This window comes from Styela clava, chromosome 14 (assembly GCF_964204865.1).
Source record: "Styela clava chromosome 14, kaStyClav1.hap1.2, whole genome shotgun sequence".
Lineage (NCBI taxonomy): Eukaryota > Metazoa > Chordata > Ascidiacea > Stolidobranchia > Styelidae > Styela > Styela clava.
In genome coordinates, this window is record NC_135263.1 from 5,079,024 (window position 1) to 5,095,202 (window position 16,179).

A 16,179-nucleotide genomic window follows, 5' to 3' on the forward strand; every position below is an offset into this window, starting at 1 on the left:
AAAAATATTTCAAACAACTGTGCGACCCAATCAAGTTTATACTATTTTCATTTGTCTAATTCTTCTACCAAGTAAATTTCGAACAAACATTTTATCGTGGCATTCTTGATAATGTCCTTGGCCTTTCTTACAAGAGTTGTAGCTATTTTCTTGTGGCAATTACATCCACAGTTACAAGTGCAAACTTGGCCAATTATGTCCTTTTTAGCTCTTAGTTTTCTATAAAAAATTTACTAGGTGCTTTCTTGACTTCATTTCTATATCGTAGGTGCGATTACTCAATTATACCAATTTTACATTTTAAAATATTTAGAAATATTTTTTTTTCCTGTTTTTTTTTGTCTATCAACTAATGTTTTTGAGCCTGCTGTTTAGGTATGAAATTCAAAATTTCTAAATTTCATGATTTCGTCCCAGCGGAAAAATGCTACTCAGATTCACATAATGATGCCTAGAAGTTCGTTCTTTCATATGTTCAAATACACATACAAGTGCTGTGCCATGCCAAGGCTAGTTTTTTAATAAGGACAATATTCAACAAAATACTAACTTGAAAGTTTTTTTTGCAATTTCATAGAATAATTATTGATGAATGTCTAAAATCAAAGTTTCAATAATTTCAATTAATATTGTTTCATGTTTTTGTTTTAGATAAAAAAAAATAATCTTATCTTTGTTGGAAGATAATTTAATGCTGGGTGATTATCGTTGTGAAATGCAGATCGACCTCTCGTCAATTCAGCGTCATGAAAAAGAAAAGAAAAAGGAAAAGTTCGGGTCTAACAGCGCACCCCAGCCTCGGCAGTGCTCCTGACGTCCCTAATAAAGAGAACTATACCACAGCGTCGTTCGCTGATGAGCTATTCGGAGCCGATAAGCTTGACCCTGATAATTTTAGTTTAAAATCATTTGAGATTAAAGTAACCGAGAATATGACTGTTAAATGGGATACTGTTATCTTCAACCGTCAAATGTTTGTCTTAGTTCCGACCACTCTGTCACAAAGTGGCAGTAGAGATAGCTTCGTTGCACTGCTTGAAATCGCAGAAGAAGAATTGGATTGCGAAGCTGTTATATGTTGTGTTCAGAATATAAGCTCAGAAAAGTCAACTCAAATACGTACTTTCATGTACATGGGATTTCAGGCTATTCCGTCCACGAGCCCTCTGCTTTCTATTTTGTCTCCTGGGTCGAAGAAATACTTTTTTCTCGGTAACGAACTTTGAATCAAAACATTTAAACTTGATACATCTGATTGTATAATATATTTGTGGTGAATTAAATTAATCATTTTACTTCAAAATTTTACTCATCGGTGGTTTGACGTCTTTATTTATATTTATCAACCTTTCAAGTTATCCGCACCATTGACTCAATTAAACTTCTAATTAGGCAATTAGACTTCAATTTTGACAGAATTTTATTGCTTGAATTTACATGTATAAATTCTGACCCTTCCATATACAACAAAATAAAGAATAAATGCCTCGTTCCGCCGATGTCCAATAAGTATCTGTTGTACATATTTGTGAGTGTGCTGTATTTAAATGCAAAAAGTTGAACAATGCTACTTTACTGATTCTGAAACATGTGTTAGCTAGATGTGTATTTATGTGGTGAACTTGGAATGGTGATAATTCACCTAGTGGGAGAAATATTTTCGGATCAAATTACAAAAGTTTTACACTCTTAGATTTATGACAACGATTCGGTCGAGTTCTAAATGTGCTTTATTACAGCAAGACATGACTTTTAATAATTTACTTGACTTTTTTGTAAATCATAAAAGTAGTCATTTTACCATGCAAGCGTGATGAAAAAATGTTTTTTTGTAGTTACAGGAGTGTTGAAAAATTTGGTTTTTACAAGATTTGAATTCGTTCATTTTAGTCTGTATCAAGTTGGGTTTTTTCGATTGGAATGTTTAGAGTTGATTATGGTTAGGTAAAGGAATTCACTTTCATGTAACTTTTCCTGTTTTAATATGGAATATTAAATAATTAAATTTGCTTTTTTGAGGTTACTGTTAGCCCGTGATATTGGGTATTAGTAGGGCCATGAAGTGATGATTTGAATTTTCGAATTTCGAACTTTGCTACTCTTTGTACCCAAGTGAGGAATAATAGCTGGTAGATCTTGAGTTTTCGTTAGTATTTTGGATATTTAAACTTTGACCATTGGTAATTTAGATGTGGTACTCAAAAAGCTAGCCATAGATTGTTTGAACCTTTCTTATGAATTTTGGCTTCTTTGGACAATTTAGACGTCTAAACCAGTGTTTGAATTTTTTGAACCGCTTACTATACATACACTTGGGTGACTTAATTAATGGTTTAACCTAATGCATTTGTGATATTGTGAAAGCTGGAGTTAAAGTGTTAACTATCAGAAAATTCTAGAACATTGAAAATGTCGAGATGTTTGTAATTCTTTCAAATGGATATTCGTTTGTGTGCCATGGTATATTATTGCTTCTTTATCAAGTTTTGTACAGTATAGCACCACACTTTTATGTTACATTGATATTTCATAGATAAAGTAAACCAAGCTTATTGATGCAGTCAATGTGACTGAAAACTGGTGAAATGTCATTATTTTTGCATTTGATTTTTTCTCTTCATCATTTAGTTATTTTTTGATAAAGATAATCCTTTATGAATATGGCATATAAGTTGCCATCCGAATAGTTTGTTATCCTGGGAAGTCTTTGTTGAGATTTATTCTATTTCAGATATTCTTTAAGGCGTTCAATGCACAGCAAAATTATGATATATAGGGTGTCCATAAAGTCTTAAACACTTTTAAAATTGCAAATGATTTGGCCCTCACAGATGTATTGAACTATTGAATGAAGTAAAAATACTTGAACAATTACTGATTGAAACAAACCTGGTTAGGATATATTAAGAACAGACTCCATAACGAAACTAAAAAAATGTAAAGGGACTTTGTGGACACACTGTATGTCGAGATTTTGCTGTCAACTGTTGCCTTTTAAAAAGCCGGTATTTTGATTGATTGATTGATTATTAGAAATTGATTATATTCTGATTGAATTACATTAAAAGTATGATTATTAGCTCGTATGTGACAACTGACAACACAACATTGTATATTGGTAATGCTTTCAATGCTTTGCTGTTAATACTGCGATTTTCATCTTAATTGCCTCATGTACTTACCGTATTCATGTTAACTGTTCTGTGTCATAATAAATGTATATCTAGGTATAGTATTAGGTTCTTGTGTTCAATAATATAACGGAATTAGGTAGAGAAATGCAGTAGTTTTGGGAAGATAATTAATTTGAAATTAATTTTTGAGGATATAAAATGGTTGTGATGGAAAACGGAATTGACCGAGTTTTTTCTTTCCCATGCGGAATTAAATATATCGGAAACGATGTTGGAAAAAATTCTGCAAAATTTGAAGAAAGTAGAACTGGGATCCTGCTATTTTCAACTTTTCAAAACAGACCTTTGTGTTATGTGTTAAGTACATTTACTCCAAATTCAACAGCTATAAAAAAGGGCAAATGGTTGACTTTCAAAAACAGTAGTAAATCCATCAGAGTGGTTTTAAAAGTTTCAAAAAAATATCAAACTGTTTTTGGATCTCCAATTATTGCATGGGAATGCAGTGATTTTGAACAACAACAGAAAGCAATTTTCAAGCCAAAACTGGATTGGAATATGTCTTCAAATGGCTCAGATAAAGTCGAAAATGAGCCAACAATTTTGTCTTGGTTTATTCTGTACCAGTTAGATGCCAATGAAATGTCAAAGTTGGATTTTGACAAGTTGAGATGTCAAGCGAGTTCATTATGTACCGACTTCCATATTAGGTAGGTGTTATGTGACAAGTTTTATTTATTTTTGGGATGTGTGAATTGAACTGTGTGTTTGGTGATAAATTGACGCAGATTGCAACAAATAATAGTCACATGTGATGTATAGTATATTATGTAATATTGTATTTCCTATGTTTTTATACATGTGAAGATTCTTATTTTTAAGTTATTCGAGAGTCTTGCTTGAACTAGGTTAGACTTTTCAGACATACATATTTCAACTACAGCAAAAAAGTTATCTTCACTTTTGTCAAAGCATCCTTTCATTATATGCACAAAATAATACAAGAAGGATAATTAGTTAGTCCCGCAGAAGCCCAATCTTATATGCATTTACAATTTTTGTGTGGTATTAGTTGAAAATATCGAACTTTTTTACTCATTTTAGCTCCAATCTAAATCCTCCTAAAATAAAATATTTGGTTTTTAAAATCGTAAATTATAAACTTCTATGACTGAGTAGCATTCAAATTTGAGGAAGAGGAATTCGATCAATAGGTTATTGATTATTGTGCCGTGTTTAATCAATATTCCAACATAATACGCTTAATACATCGATCAATAATCTCTCGAAGTCTATATTTTTCATCACTGTTATACATCATGTGTATACTGGAATGCATGTTAAATCAAATTAAGGATTGACAATAATTCTACGTTGTTTGATTGCATACAAGCCATTATTGACCCACGCCTGAATAATTGATATGAGGGTAAAATGAACTCAGTCGTAGCGTTGCGTATATGTATTTAAATTGAGCGAAATTTTGTGACCTGAACAGCGAAATTGATTTATTTTCATTTAACCTTCGGAATTATTTTTTTATTTATTATAAATGTTATGTCTTGTGATTTTAAACTTCTCATCAAATTTTATATTATTGAATACCGTATCTATCCTAATGTATAGTACGTGGGGCTATATTGTACATTTTAATCAATTCAAGCTAAATCTAGCATATATACATAATGAGCTAAATTAAAATAATTAATTTCAGCTTCATTAGCAGAATTTCTCATCAGTTCAGTGAAATACCAAAATTAATTTGATTATTTTTTAACGACTCTCTATATCTTTTCAGAACAGGCCAACCAATTGAAACGAGAAGTTATCCATTTGGACCTGATATCATGGAGATTTTTACAAGTGCTGTGAGCACTGGTATCATAAGTAACGTGTCATTGGACAAATCATTGTTTCTTATTGATGCAAGATGTCTACCTGGTAAGATATAATTAGAAGTAAACTTGTATTTGTCAGGTATAACTTGAAATATATTTACAATTATAGAAGTTTATAAACCCCCTATGGCAGAGGTCCTTAATTAAACCCTAAAGTCAGGTCATGGGTCATCCTAGTCGAGTCAATCACTCAGTCAAGTCTCAAAGTTTTTATTCAGTTGACTCGAGTCACTTTGTTAAATGGTAACTCAAGTTGAGTCACTGACTCAACCCCCACTCCTGAACAAAAGCACACTGGATTCTGCTTACATTCATGCACACATCTGCAGTCATACCACACATGATGATGTATATTTATCTTTTTAAATGAAATCAGGTTCAGAAGGAGGTTCTGTTATAACATTGGTTTCACACAAACTCGTTGGAATAATAGTTGCACCACTGTGTTGGAAAAATCAGGAATTAGTTGGATTTTCAGTTTGTTGCTCCGTTCAAAGTATTTTTTCATCTTTACAAAATGTTTTACAATCAAACCCAATATATGATGTCAGAATATTGGTGATATCATGTTTAAAAGGTAAGTTGGATGAATGGATGTTGAAACACATGGTACAAATATATTGCAGGATCGTGTAGTAATTCGCTCTTTTGCCCCTTTGCCTCTCATTATTGTCACATTTTTCGGGGCTCCTGAAGTATGCGAACCAAGATGGCGGACATCGGAATGTAATATGTGTGCTAGGTTAGGGTTAGGCCATAATTTTAGGTACAAATACCACGAGAGGCACTTGGCTAGTCTTCGAACTCATAGTAGGACTACAATAAGGGAAATTGGAATTAAATTATGGCCTAACCCTAACCTGTTACCCATGCTACGTTTCGTTGTTCGCCATCTTGGTTCGCATACTTCAGGAGCACCCATTTTCCTTTATCACGATTATTTATGATATGTGATTGAATAATAGAGTTTTTAAAAATCTTTGATAGTGTTTTTTCTCTAACATCTTTTCTCTTTTCACGCTTGTTGTTAATTTCAAAAAATCAAAAATTTTAAAATAATCACAAGAATCCAAAACCATCAAAAGTGATATTATAAGTGTTTTTCCAGTTTTAGCAATTACATTAGTATTTGCTTGTACAGTGTTGTAATAATTTTTTGATATTATATACCGTACAATGATATCATAATAGCGTGATTGGAATCGTGTGAAATGTCATGTCAGCTCTGTTTATTCTGTCTTCTGACGAAGATTTGACTACCTTGTTGACTGCCTGGTGAACCCATGTTAAAGTCAACACTAGTTGTACTTATATATAACGTCATAATATATGAATATTGTTGTTGGAAATATTCTAATGGAATTGTATATGTCAGCACATTCTAAAATACTAGTACTTTGATAATTTGGTAATGTTTAGGGGTAATTTTGAAATTGAAATATTTTTTAATAGTAAAATTTAGTTTTGAATTTCAAATTATTACCTTAGGTTCCATAACTTAATAAAGTTCTAGATAACTTTCCACCAATTCCACGGTAAATAGATTTTTTAAAAGAATTCGGTTAGAGCAAGTTTATGCGCACTCACGCAAAAGTAAACGACACCTACCTACTCAGAGTTTAGGGTTGACCGCTAAAATGCGAAGAGCAACTGAGACTATATAACATTCTGGTGTTAGCTAAGTGAATATACCCCCTGCCCATCGGTTTCAGTCCCTTTACACAACTTAATGTAAAGTAGACGAACAAAATTAGTTACCTCCATATTGGTACACACACTTCTTGAGCGCCCCAGTAAATGCTGATACCTACATGAAGTGGTCAAACCACCATTAACCTCCTATTATTTTGTTTAAAAAGTACGGTACTCTAAATACTTGAGAACAGATATATAATGTTCGAATTTATTCAATTCAGTTTATTCACTTTTCTAGATTTGAGAGTGTTTTTCAGAATTCATTTTGACAATTTAGTTGCTTATGGCCACGCATCTTACTGTTAACAAGTCATGATGTAAACAAACGGAATTCTCATTCTAAAATCAATTTTTATAAGAAATGAAACCATATTCCATTGTCCAGTGCAATCTAATTGATTCTTTTAAATATTTCTAAGATGCAATATAATTTTCAGCTTTTGAAGACAATCAATTACTACCCTCAAAAAATAAAGGACCCACTGTTGTGAGAATAGATGTTGCTGGCATTTGGGGTTCAGGGGTCGTTGTTGCGGCAACAAAAAGCAAAAATTTATGTGAAGTAACTATTGTTACTTGTCGACATGTGGTTGAAAATGCAATAGGAAGAAATCATGTCAAAATTTCTGTGATATTTGAAAATGGAAAGAGGTAAGTTATTTAGACATGAAAATTAATATTCATATTAAAAAATTCTAATCAGCTTTCTATATAACAAAGTGAGGTCAAGATAGATGACAACGCAAGAATACAATTTTGTTTTGTTATGTGTAAAGAACTCTCAACTCATCTTTTAAATATATGCCGTAGTTTCATAATAGCCAAGTTGATTCATCTCTTTAATGATAATGAACCAAATCTAAACAAAAAATTATTCTGTGTTCTAGTTTTTCTTCAAAATCAAAATTAACAAAACAAAATAGAAAAGCGGCCACTCTGAAAACCATTATCTCTTTAATCAATATTTTTTTTAAAATTCGTTTATTTTCATGTACCGGTAACGGTTATGTATTGAAAGGTATTTCTAAATAATGATACCAAAATGTAAAATAAACAACAAAATATTATGAATCCTTGTGTCATAACCTTCAACCTTCCATATTATATAATATTTGTCGATGAAATGATAATTAAATTGATGAAGTGGAAAATCCTCCTACATGTACATTTTCTAATTAAGGGAATTCCCCCTCTTGAATTTATATTTTGAAGAGCTTCATTAATTTGCTCTTATCAGGGCAAAGCGGTCTTGTTATGGAAAATAGATGTAGATGCAGCGTCTCGGTCGAAGTGAAAGTGTATAAAACTTTACAAGCGTAGAAATTGTATCTACATTTTATGGAAAAGAACTTTCGTTTTTGTCTGCATTTGCTAGATTTGGGATTTTGCTTTTTGGCATTGCTAGATTAGAGTTGATTTCTTACTTTGGGCCTAATTTTCACAAAATTTATTTTTGATGTCATTGAGAATTTGTATGACATGCACAAGACAGTTAAGTCTTCCGTTAGCGGCATAAATTTTGCTTCATGACAAATAATTTGCCTCGACTGCCTTGATAAAATGAAACCAAATTTGAAATAAAAGGGTTTGGCAGAAAGGTTACTCAACTAAGCTAAAATTATTCAAGCGACCAAATTGCATGGGTGGGTGCATATTAAGTGCAGTGAAGCGGTAACAAATCCCTAGATGTGTCGAAATTGCTCGGCAATTTTTCAAATCTACAAAATAAATCGAAAATATGTTAATGCATAATCCTGTAATCATGAATGGCCAGAAAATAATAGGAAAAATATGTAAGTGATGCTATTTTCAATAATATCAGCGGTTGTTCTAATATCTGCTTCATTTAACCTAGTAAGTTTTTGAAATAATTTTTCGAATATCTCTATATACGGTAATATCCAAACCAAGGTATCTATCAACTTACAAAACAATATCACACTAAATTATTCATCGAATTTAGTGTTCGGGAGAAATATTAAAATTACCTGATTTTTGGCTTACCTAACTTAATAACGACGTGAGTTATCGCTCTAATAAGAAGATTCAATTTTCTAAAAATTAAAATATTCAATATACAGTTGATTATTTTTACTGTGGAAAACCAAAATTGACAATTTAATTGACTCAAGAAAATATAATTGAATAATTCCATACTGACTCTGGAATTCAATTTGGCAAAAAAAAATGTCAATTACATGGGACACTTTGCACAAAATGTTATGACTTCTTTAGATTATGTTCCAAATGACCCGGGCTGGGCTTTTTTGTGGTATTACCATGTAATACGCGTACTTGCATTCTCTATGATTGTTTTTCATTTGCTACGGTCATACTTGACTTATATTTTTGTTGTTTCAGTTATATTGGGAAACTCCTGTTTGCATCTGATGAAGCCTCAGCTTATGATTTAGCAGTTTTAAATGTTGAAATTGATAGAAGTAGCCCTGAGAATTTATGTTTGAAGCAGATGCATGAATATGAATTGGCAAATGGAAGACAGATATTCATGATACCATATTCGAAGCATTTTTCTAAGGTTTGTGTCTTTTTAATGTTGTCAAGGCTTTCAAGACAAAAGGATAAATTTCATAAAAAAAGTATTTGGTAACATTAAAAAGAAATGGGTGCCCTCAAGCAAGTATTTCGATAAAATGTTAGTTCAAAGATTTAAAGAGTTTAAAAATAAAAAATTATTTTTTTATTTCGTCAAAACCGTTTTTTCAAGTTTGGTGATTTAGAGTTGAAGTGGGCCTATAGTTATTTAAATATATTAGGGCCAAAGCTAGATTTTTGTAAATTATGTGAAAAACAACACAAACTTCTGTTTGTGTGCCAAACAATAGTGAAAAATATAAATTAGCTGAAATATTGACATCTTTAGATATCTTTACACTTATCAAATTTTTCATATATATTCCATATTCAAAAATATTTTTCATAATGAATTTAATATAGTTAATAATTGTTATTCAGTTTTGGCCTTATTTTAGTCCAGTTATGCTCAACTAATCAGTTTGAAAAATGTCAAAAACAAATCAATATTGTGAATGAAACTGCCATGAATAAATGATGCGATTGCTAATGAAGCTTATCCACCTTGATTGACAGTTAATTAATTTTCCAAGCTTTAGACAGTTAGTGCTTTTATGCCATAGCTAATGCATGTTCTTTTCAAGGATCGTTAATTAGAAACGTGACTTTGGTTGAAGCTTTTTTGTAATTGCTCATGTCATGTTCAACGTGACAGCATAGCACGCATGACACAGATTTAAGACACGAAAAATTGACTTTTTGGTCTCGAGTTTTGTTAAGTTACCAAGTGACAATAAAGAATAATTTACTTAAAAATAGAAAAAAGAGAGGGTATACAGGGTGACCAAACATAACAGAACTGAAAACATTTGGAACATATTCTTGAGACAACATAACTTTTGTGCAAAAGTCCTAGAATACTGAAACTCTTAATTACAATCATACACAAACAGAAGTTGAAGTTTCGAATAAATTTTCTTCATTTTGTAGAAGTAATAATGAAATTAAGGGGTTCTTCTTTTGTGGGACACACTGTAATTCTTGTTATATGTGAAATTTAACTGATATAAGCATGTATGTTACTGTGCGAAATAGATTTATGCATAGTGTATAACAAAATATCTGACTTTAAGCTAACCACGTATTTGAAAATTTGAATTACAATATCACACCAATGACATTCTACTATTAATTTCCATTGTGAGTCACAAAGCTGCATAACTGAACAATGGTTCACACCACGAGCCCAGTTTTCGTTTCCTTGTTGCTAAGTTACATTTAAAACATACCGTGACACGTAAGTGGCAATCTAACATGCAGAATTAGCATACGACTTCCTGTTGTGACGTTGTATGATGTAATAATATGATTCAAAATGGCCTCAGGGCTTGAACAAATTGATGGGTTCATTCATTCGATTGCACTCTGTATTTATTTATCATCTTTTGGTGCAATTAGGCGATATGTGTCTATGACTAAGGGCTTGACTTGACAAATGGTGCAACATGCTAAGCATTGGGAACATGCTCATTTATAGGGTAATCCCGAGTATGTTTACCAGGTTAGGGTTAGGCCATAATTTTATTCCGATTTTTCGTTTTTAGTTCTATTACGAGTTTGGGGATTGTCTGTGTTAGCCAATTGAATATACCCCCTGCCCATAGGTTTCAGTCTCTTTACACAACTTGATGTAAAGTAGGCAAACAAAATTAGTTACCTCCATATTGGTACACACACTTTTAGAGTGCCGGACTCTGTTGGTTCGTATAACCGCTGCTTATTTACTGCTCCCCTTCGCCATCAGGCTTGTTTATAGGACGCTTTCACCTCTTCATTCCATACGAAGCCTTTTATAGGCATTTACTGATATGTAAAAAGCGAATCGCCATTGCAAACTCAATTCAATATATGCTTGGAAAGGTGGTGCGTATGAAGTTTTAACCGAAGATTCTGACCCAAGAGGCCAACATAATTAAACACTTCAATCCAGAGGTGTGCAGCAGGCAGACCGTGGCCATAACCTGACCCTCTAAGCCATTCAGTGTGGCTCTTGTCAACACTCAGATTTTTCCCTGCCAAGCATTAAATCCTAATATGTCAGTTATGTTCAAAAAGGCGCTCACATGGATAAAAATACATAATGTTTTTTGCTCTTGTCGCTGTATTAAATGTTTCGCCTTGTATCCAGTGCCTATATTATGGTAATGCTAAGCGATAGCTGCATTCTCCTATCTTGCCTTTCCCGCTAAATTTTTCTCACACGTTTAGTGACTAGTTCGATTTTTTTAAGCAGGAATTGCCAGGAAATTTAATTGTTTATCCTTATTATTTTTAGGGTTCACCCATTCACGTGAAAGGTTATCCACTGTTTGACGTAGATATTGATCTTGGAGCCACTGTATGTTCTGGTGTGTTGTCGAACATTTCATATAATAATGCTGATGCTCCTATACTTCTGCATTCTACATGTCTGGTACACAGAGGTTCTAGTGGTGGAGGACTGATTTGTTCTGTAACTGGTGAATTACAGGGTAAGTCAAGTAATATTATAATTATTTTAGGACCTCCAGAAGTATGCGCACCAAGGTGACGCACAACCTGAACATAGTATTGTGTACCGGTTAGGATTCAGGTTGTGCGACATCTTGGTACGCATACTTCTGGAGCACCTTATTTTATGCTTGCTGCTTGGAATTTATCGGCTAGTATAACTTGAAATGAATTTACGGGAGTTTTATCACTCAAAGTGCGGGTTAATTTGGCAATTAGAAGTTTCAGGTCCCCAATGAACAATCCTGCTTATTATTGCTTCTCTGTACAAAAATAATTGTCGCAACCAATACACCTGTGGTCTTCTCGGAAGTCCACGGCATTGGGTTGGGAAACACTGAATTGTAGATAACAATAATTTTTTATTTGTTTATGCTGGGGTTTTGTGAAAAATGTTCAGTTCTTGAATTGCTCAAGAGCTCACCCATGATGCAACTGATTTTTTTTTTATAAATCACAGACCTTTATATGACATGAGTGAATAACTGAATTTGAGTTTAGTGTGGTTTTTGGATCGGGCAGTTTGTTCATCGTGAGGACACAAACTGCCACTGAACCTTTTCTTACCCTGCTCAGTAGGAGTTAATCATGGGTGAGAGGATTGCTTCTTAACTCCTCGACGTCACACGATAGGGTATTAGTTCATGTCAGGGGCATAGCCAGGGGGGTTGAGAGTTGGAACACCCCTATTTTGATGTGTAAAAAAAATCTTCTTTCTGTAACTACAAGAATCTTGAAAACCCACGTTTTGCGGCCCTAGTTCACGTAACCATGGACTGGTTACTGGTTTCTACACCAACAAATAACCAGTGAACAATTCCACACCAAGCGTGGACACTTAACCAGTTGACTGGCTGTGGTATGTCACGTGATTCGCAGATATGAAATCCTATCCCAGGGGTGGGGGCCAAATAACGGCCCGTGGGCCCACTGAAGTGTTTCATCTGCCCGACTTATGCCTGCTGCAATTATGAATATAGATTTTATGGATAAAAATTTCCGTCAAATATATTGTTAAAAATAATGTCATTATGACCCCGATTGTTGTGCTTCTTATAATCATTTAAACATTAGCCCAACTGTTGCAAACGAACTGTTTTGATTCATAGTTTTTAATTTTTTTAGTAACACAGTAACCAAGGCTATTATGTGTAACTGGCCCACTCAGAGAGGTAATAGCCCACCCCTGTTTTATCCGATGAAATTATTTGTATATTTTACGTTTCAGGCATTGTTGTCAACCATGTAAAAGACGAGAACTGCAATGTTTCATACCCAGATGTTAACTTCAGTATTCCATGCAATGTCTTCATGCCTGTTGTTCTTGACTATCTTCTGTCTCAAGAAAGAGATTTGAATAGTTTAAATTGCTATGATAATGATGTTGTACGAGCCTGGAATATGGAACCTTCACATCTGAATGATCGAGAACCAAAAATTAAAAGCAAATTGTGATTTGGAATCTTCAAAATGCTCTTTTTTAACAAATTCATCTTATTATATTTTTACAGTCAGTGATCATATTATATTAGCCAAAATGTATGATAATTGGTAATGAAATCGCAATGAAATATTTTGTCCGCAGTTGATAGTTGTAGGTCCGTCAAAGTAGTGAAAATGATAAGTAAAATTACATCTGACATAAGTCTCAAAATGACTTCAATCAATCATTTTATTTCGGTTCTCTGACATAAACAACACAAAAAGTAAACAGAAAAACAAAACGCAGAGATACCTGGAAGGCGAGCATATCTAAAAATACTTTCCATATTGTACTCTTCTATATTTCATGTTGCCCCGTTTTCGTCTGAAGCACCGGTTCTCAACCAGTGGGCCATGACTGTGCCACAGAAACATTATCAGCTGGGCCACAATTCTATCAAGAATTGTTAGACTCCATGATAAATTAGTCAAAGTTGATTGTATTAGAAATAAAGGATAATGCTGTTTTTTTGCTACTAAATGATACTTTTTATTTCAATAGTTGAAGTAAAAGCACCTATCTTAGCAAAAAAATTTTTTTTAAAAAATTTTGTTTTCCCCGTAGTTTTTCGCTTGCGAGGGAAGGTTAATGTGCTACGAAAGGGGGGGCACAAAAAAAGGTTGAGAACTTCTGGTTAAAAACTTTTTGTAAATTAGTGGAAGCTTGTATTACCACTCTGAGTTTTCATGCAATTTGGTGTTTTTTGAATATGCATTATTCATATGTTATTCATTTTGTATGACTTTTTGATAATTTTCCACCTATAATTTTTGCCAAATAATTTATGGAATGAAGTGCAATAAATTTTATTTCTCGATATGATTTTCTATTGTTTGTGTGTGCCATCTGGATATGCGATTTATGGAAGATTTATTCACTATATTATACTTGGTTTGCCGCCAGTACCTGGCAGTGTTTGATAACACCACCAAATGACAAGATGTGAGTCCGGTGTTTCGACGGGACCAAAGTTTTTTAAAGATAAGTTTTGTAAAATCTCGCGATCCAAAGACATGCTCAAATACTATACGACATTTAGTACTTTTATGGCTTAATGACTATATAAAAAAACAATCATTTTTACATAACATTTATGCCTCCAGAATATACCGCAATGTGAGAAGGCAGCGCTCATTTGCCATCGGCGAGATTTGGAGAAGGTGGCGTAGCTTTACTTAGCAAAATGAATGCTGTTGAAAGTTTTCACTCATTGACGCCTCCCACATATTATATTGCTATTGAGCAACACTTCAATACCAAATATAAAATAAATGATAAAATTTACTAGAAATAAAATTGGTAGCTTTAAGGTTTTTTTTGAAAAATGGCGAACCATGAAAATATGCGCACGACCCATAGGTCGGGAATGGTGGCATAGACCAAGTTGGAAAGAAATGCTTTACTGTGAAATCGATTATTGTAACGAAATCATCTCAGGCAGATTTGAAGTTCCGTTTATTTTATTTCAAAATAAAATTCAGGGGCCCAGATGGGCAGTTGTGAAAATACACTTCCACGTCATGTTGCAGGAAATAACGCTATACCTTGACTTACCATACGTCCCTGTTTAGCCGGGACAGTCACGATTTTGATAAGCATTCCCGGCGTACCGCCACTTAAATGTCCCGGTCATGCAGTCATAACTACTCTTCTTATTATATATCGATGTTTTTATTGTTAATGGAGGCAGTCAATTTGTTACTGATTTTGCTTCACTAGTTCAGTGAGAGAGATAGAACTACTATATGTCATAATTATTATTTGTATATGTTTAATATGCCAATTTCACATATATATAGGGTTAGTCGTACTGCTATTAAATTATTCAAAGTGCCGAAAAGAAAATGCACGTTTTTCAAAGATTTGAATATTACTAGTCCTCGAAATGGAACCGAGGATTATCCAATCAGTCCCTGTTTTTTGTTTCATATATTTGATAAGCCTAGGTATAACGTGTATATATAATAAATAATAGTATATATATAGCCAAACTTCCACGTTCTGTAAATGTGAAAAAGAGGCGCACATAAAATATGAATTCTGAAAAACAATGAAGTTTAAAAAGAGTTCCCTGAAATTAGAATTACCATATATATATGAAGCAAAAAACCGGACAGTTGGATTGATCAAACCTTGGGTTCGATTTCGAGTCGTAGTAATATTCAACTCAATTAGTAATATATATTCAAATCATTGAAAAACGTACGTTTTCTTTTCGGCACTTTGAATAATTTAATAGCGTTCCGGCTAACGTTGGATGTGAAATTGGCATGTTAAACGTATTGTAATTACGACATGTACATAGTATTTCTAGGGATGTGAGTCGCAAATCAGTGATAAATTGACAGACTCCAATTATGAATAATAAACAATTTTGTATCGGTATTGAATTAAAATATTGAATACGAACGCAAGTTCATGACATAAAAGCATCACTTCCAACGAGGAATTTTCAACTGATAGCGACTAACGAAGTTAATTGCTCATCTGGCATATTATGGTAAATGGCTACTTTGGTTTTGTTACACAAAAACATCCCAATGTATATAAGTATAAAAACGAAATGCCAACCTAATTTAGTTGTGTGTTTTTGTATATACATATATATACGTGTAATTAGAATTGGTTCGATATCAGATGTTCAAAACATGGCTCCAATTTGGTACATTGTATTCGCAATAACGCATTCAAGTGATTATCTGTCAGTTTTGATTGGTTGACGTTCATAATTGTGTTGTTAGAAAGACTGATGCTGGGAAATTTACTTTTTATATTTGGAGAAATATAAGCAGCATTCATTCGCGGAAAAGTTCCCCTTCAACAAATGGGCGATTCTTTTTAACGATGTTGTGGGTCATATTATAACCGGCCAATAACGTGGATT

At 33.2% G+C, this 16,179-nt stretch overlaps 2 protein-coding genes across 2 annotated transcripts; both read left to right on the top strand.

Moving 5' to 3' along the window:
* The first annotated feature begins 746 nt into the window (after positions 1–746).
* LOC120340364 (ornithine decarboxylase antizyme-like) lies at positions 747–1,226 on the top strand. The gene has a single exon (XM_039408606.2). It carries the CDS (start codon positions 747–749, stop codon positions 1,224–1,226), a length of 480 nt encoding a protein of 159 aa, XP_039264540.2.
* On the top strand, positions 1,223–13,901 carry LOC120341458 (peroxisomal leader peptide-processing protease-like). Its single transcript, XM_039409965.2, has 7 exons — positions 1,223–3,844; positions 4,933–5,075; positions 5,409–5,609; positions 7,165–7,378; positions 9,089–9,266; positions 11,598–11,793; positions 13,041–13,901. The coding sequence occupies exons 1-7, from the start codon at positions 3,333–3,335 to the stop codon at positions 13,265–13,267; spliced, it is 1,671 nt and encodes a 556-aa protein (XP_039265899.2). The 5' UTR covers positions 1,223–3,332; the 3' UTR covers positions 13,268–13,901.
* The last annotated feature ends 2,278 nt before the right edge of the window (positions 13,902–16,179 follow it).

Excerpts from the sequence above, each read along its gene's own strand:
- LOC120341458 (XM_039409965.2), top strand. The coding sequence starts at position 3,333 with ATGGTTGTGATGGAAAACGGAATTGACCGAGTTTTTTCTTTCCCATGC. Across the intron at positions 7,379-9,088 it reads ATATTTGAAAATGGAAAGAG|TTATATTGGGAAACTCCTGT; the intron begins GTAAGTTATTTA and ends TTGTTGTTTCAG. Across the intron at positions 11,794-13,040 it reads TGTAACTGGTGAATTACAGG|GCATTGTTGTCAACCATGTA; the intron begins GTAAGTCAAGTA and ends TTTACGTTTCAG.
- LOC120340364 (XM_039408606.2), top strand. The coding sequence starts at position 747 with ATGAAAAAGAAAAGAAAAAGGAAAAGTTCGGGTCTAACAGCGCACCCC.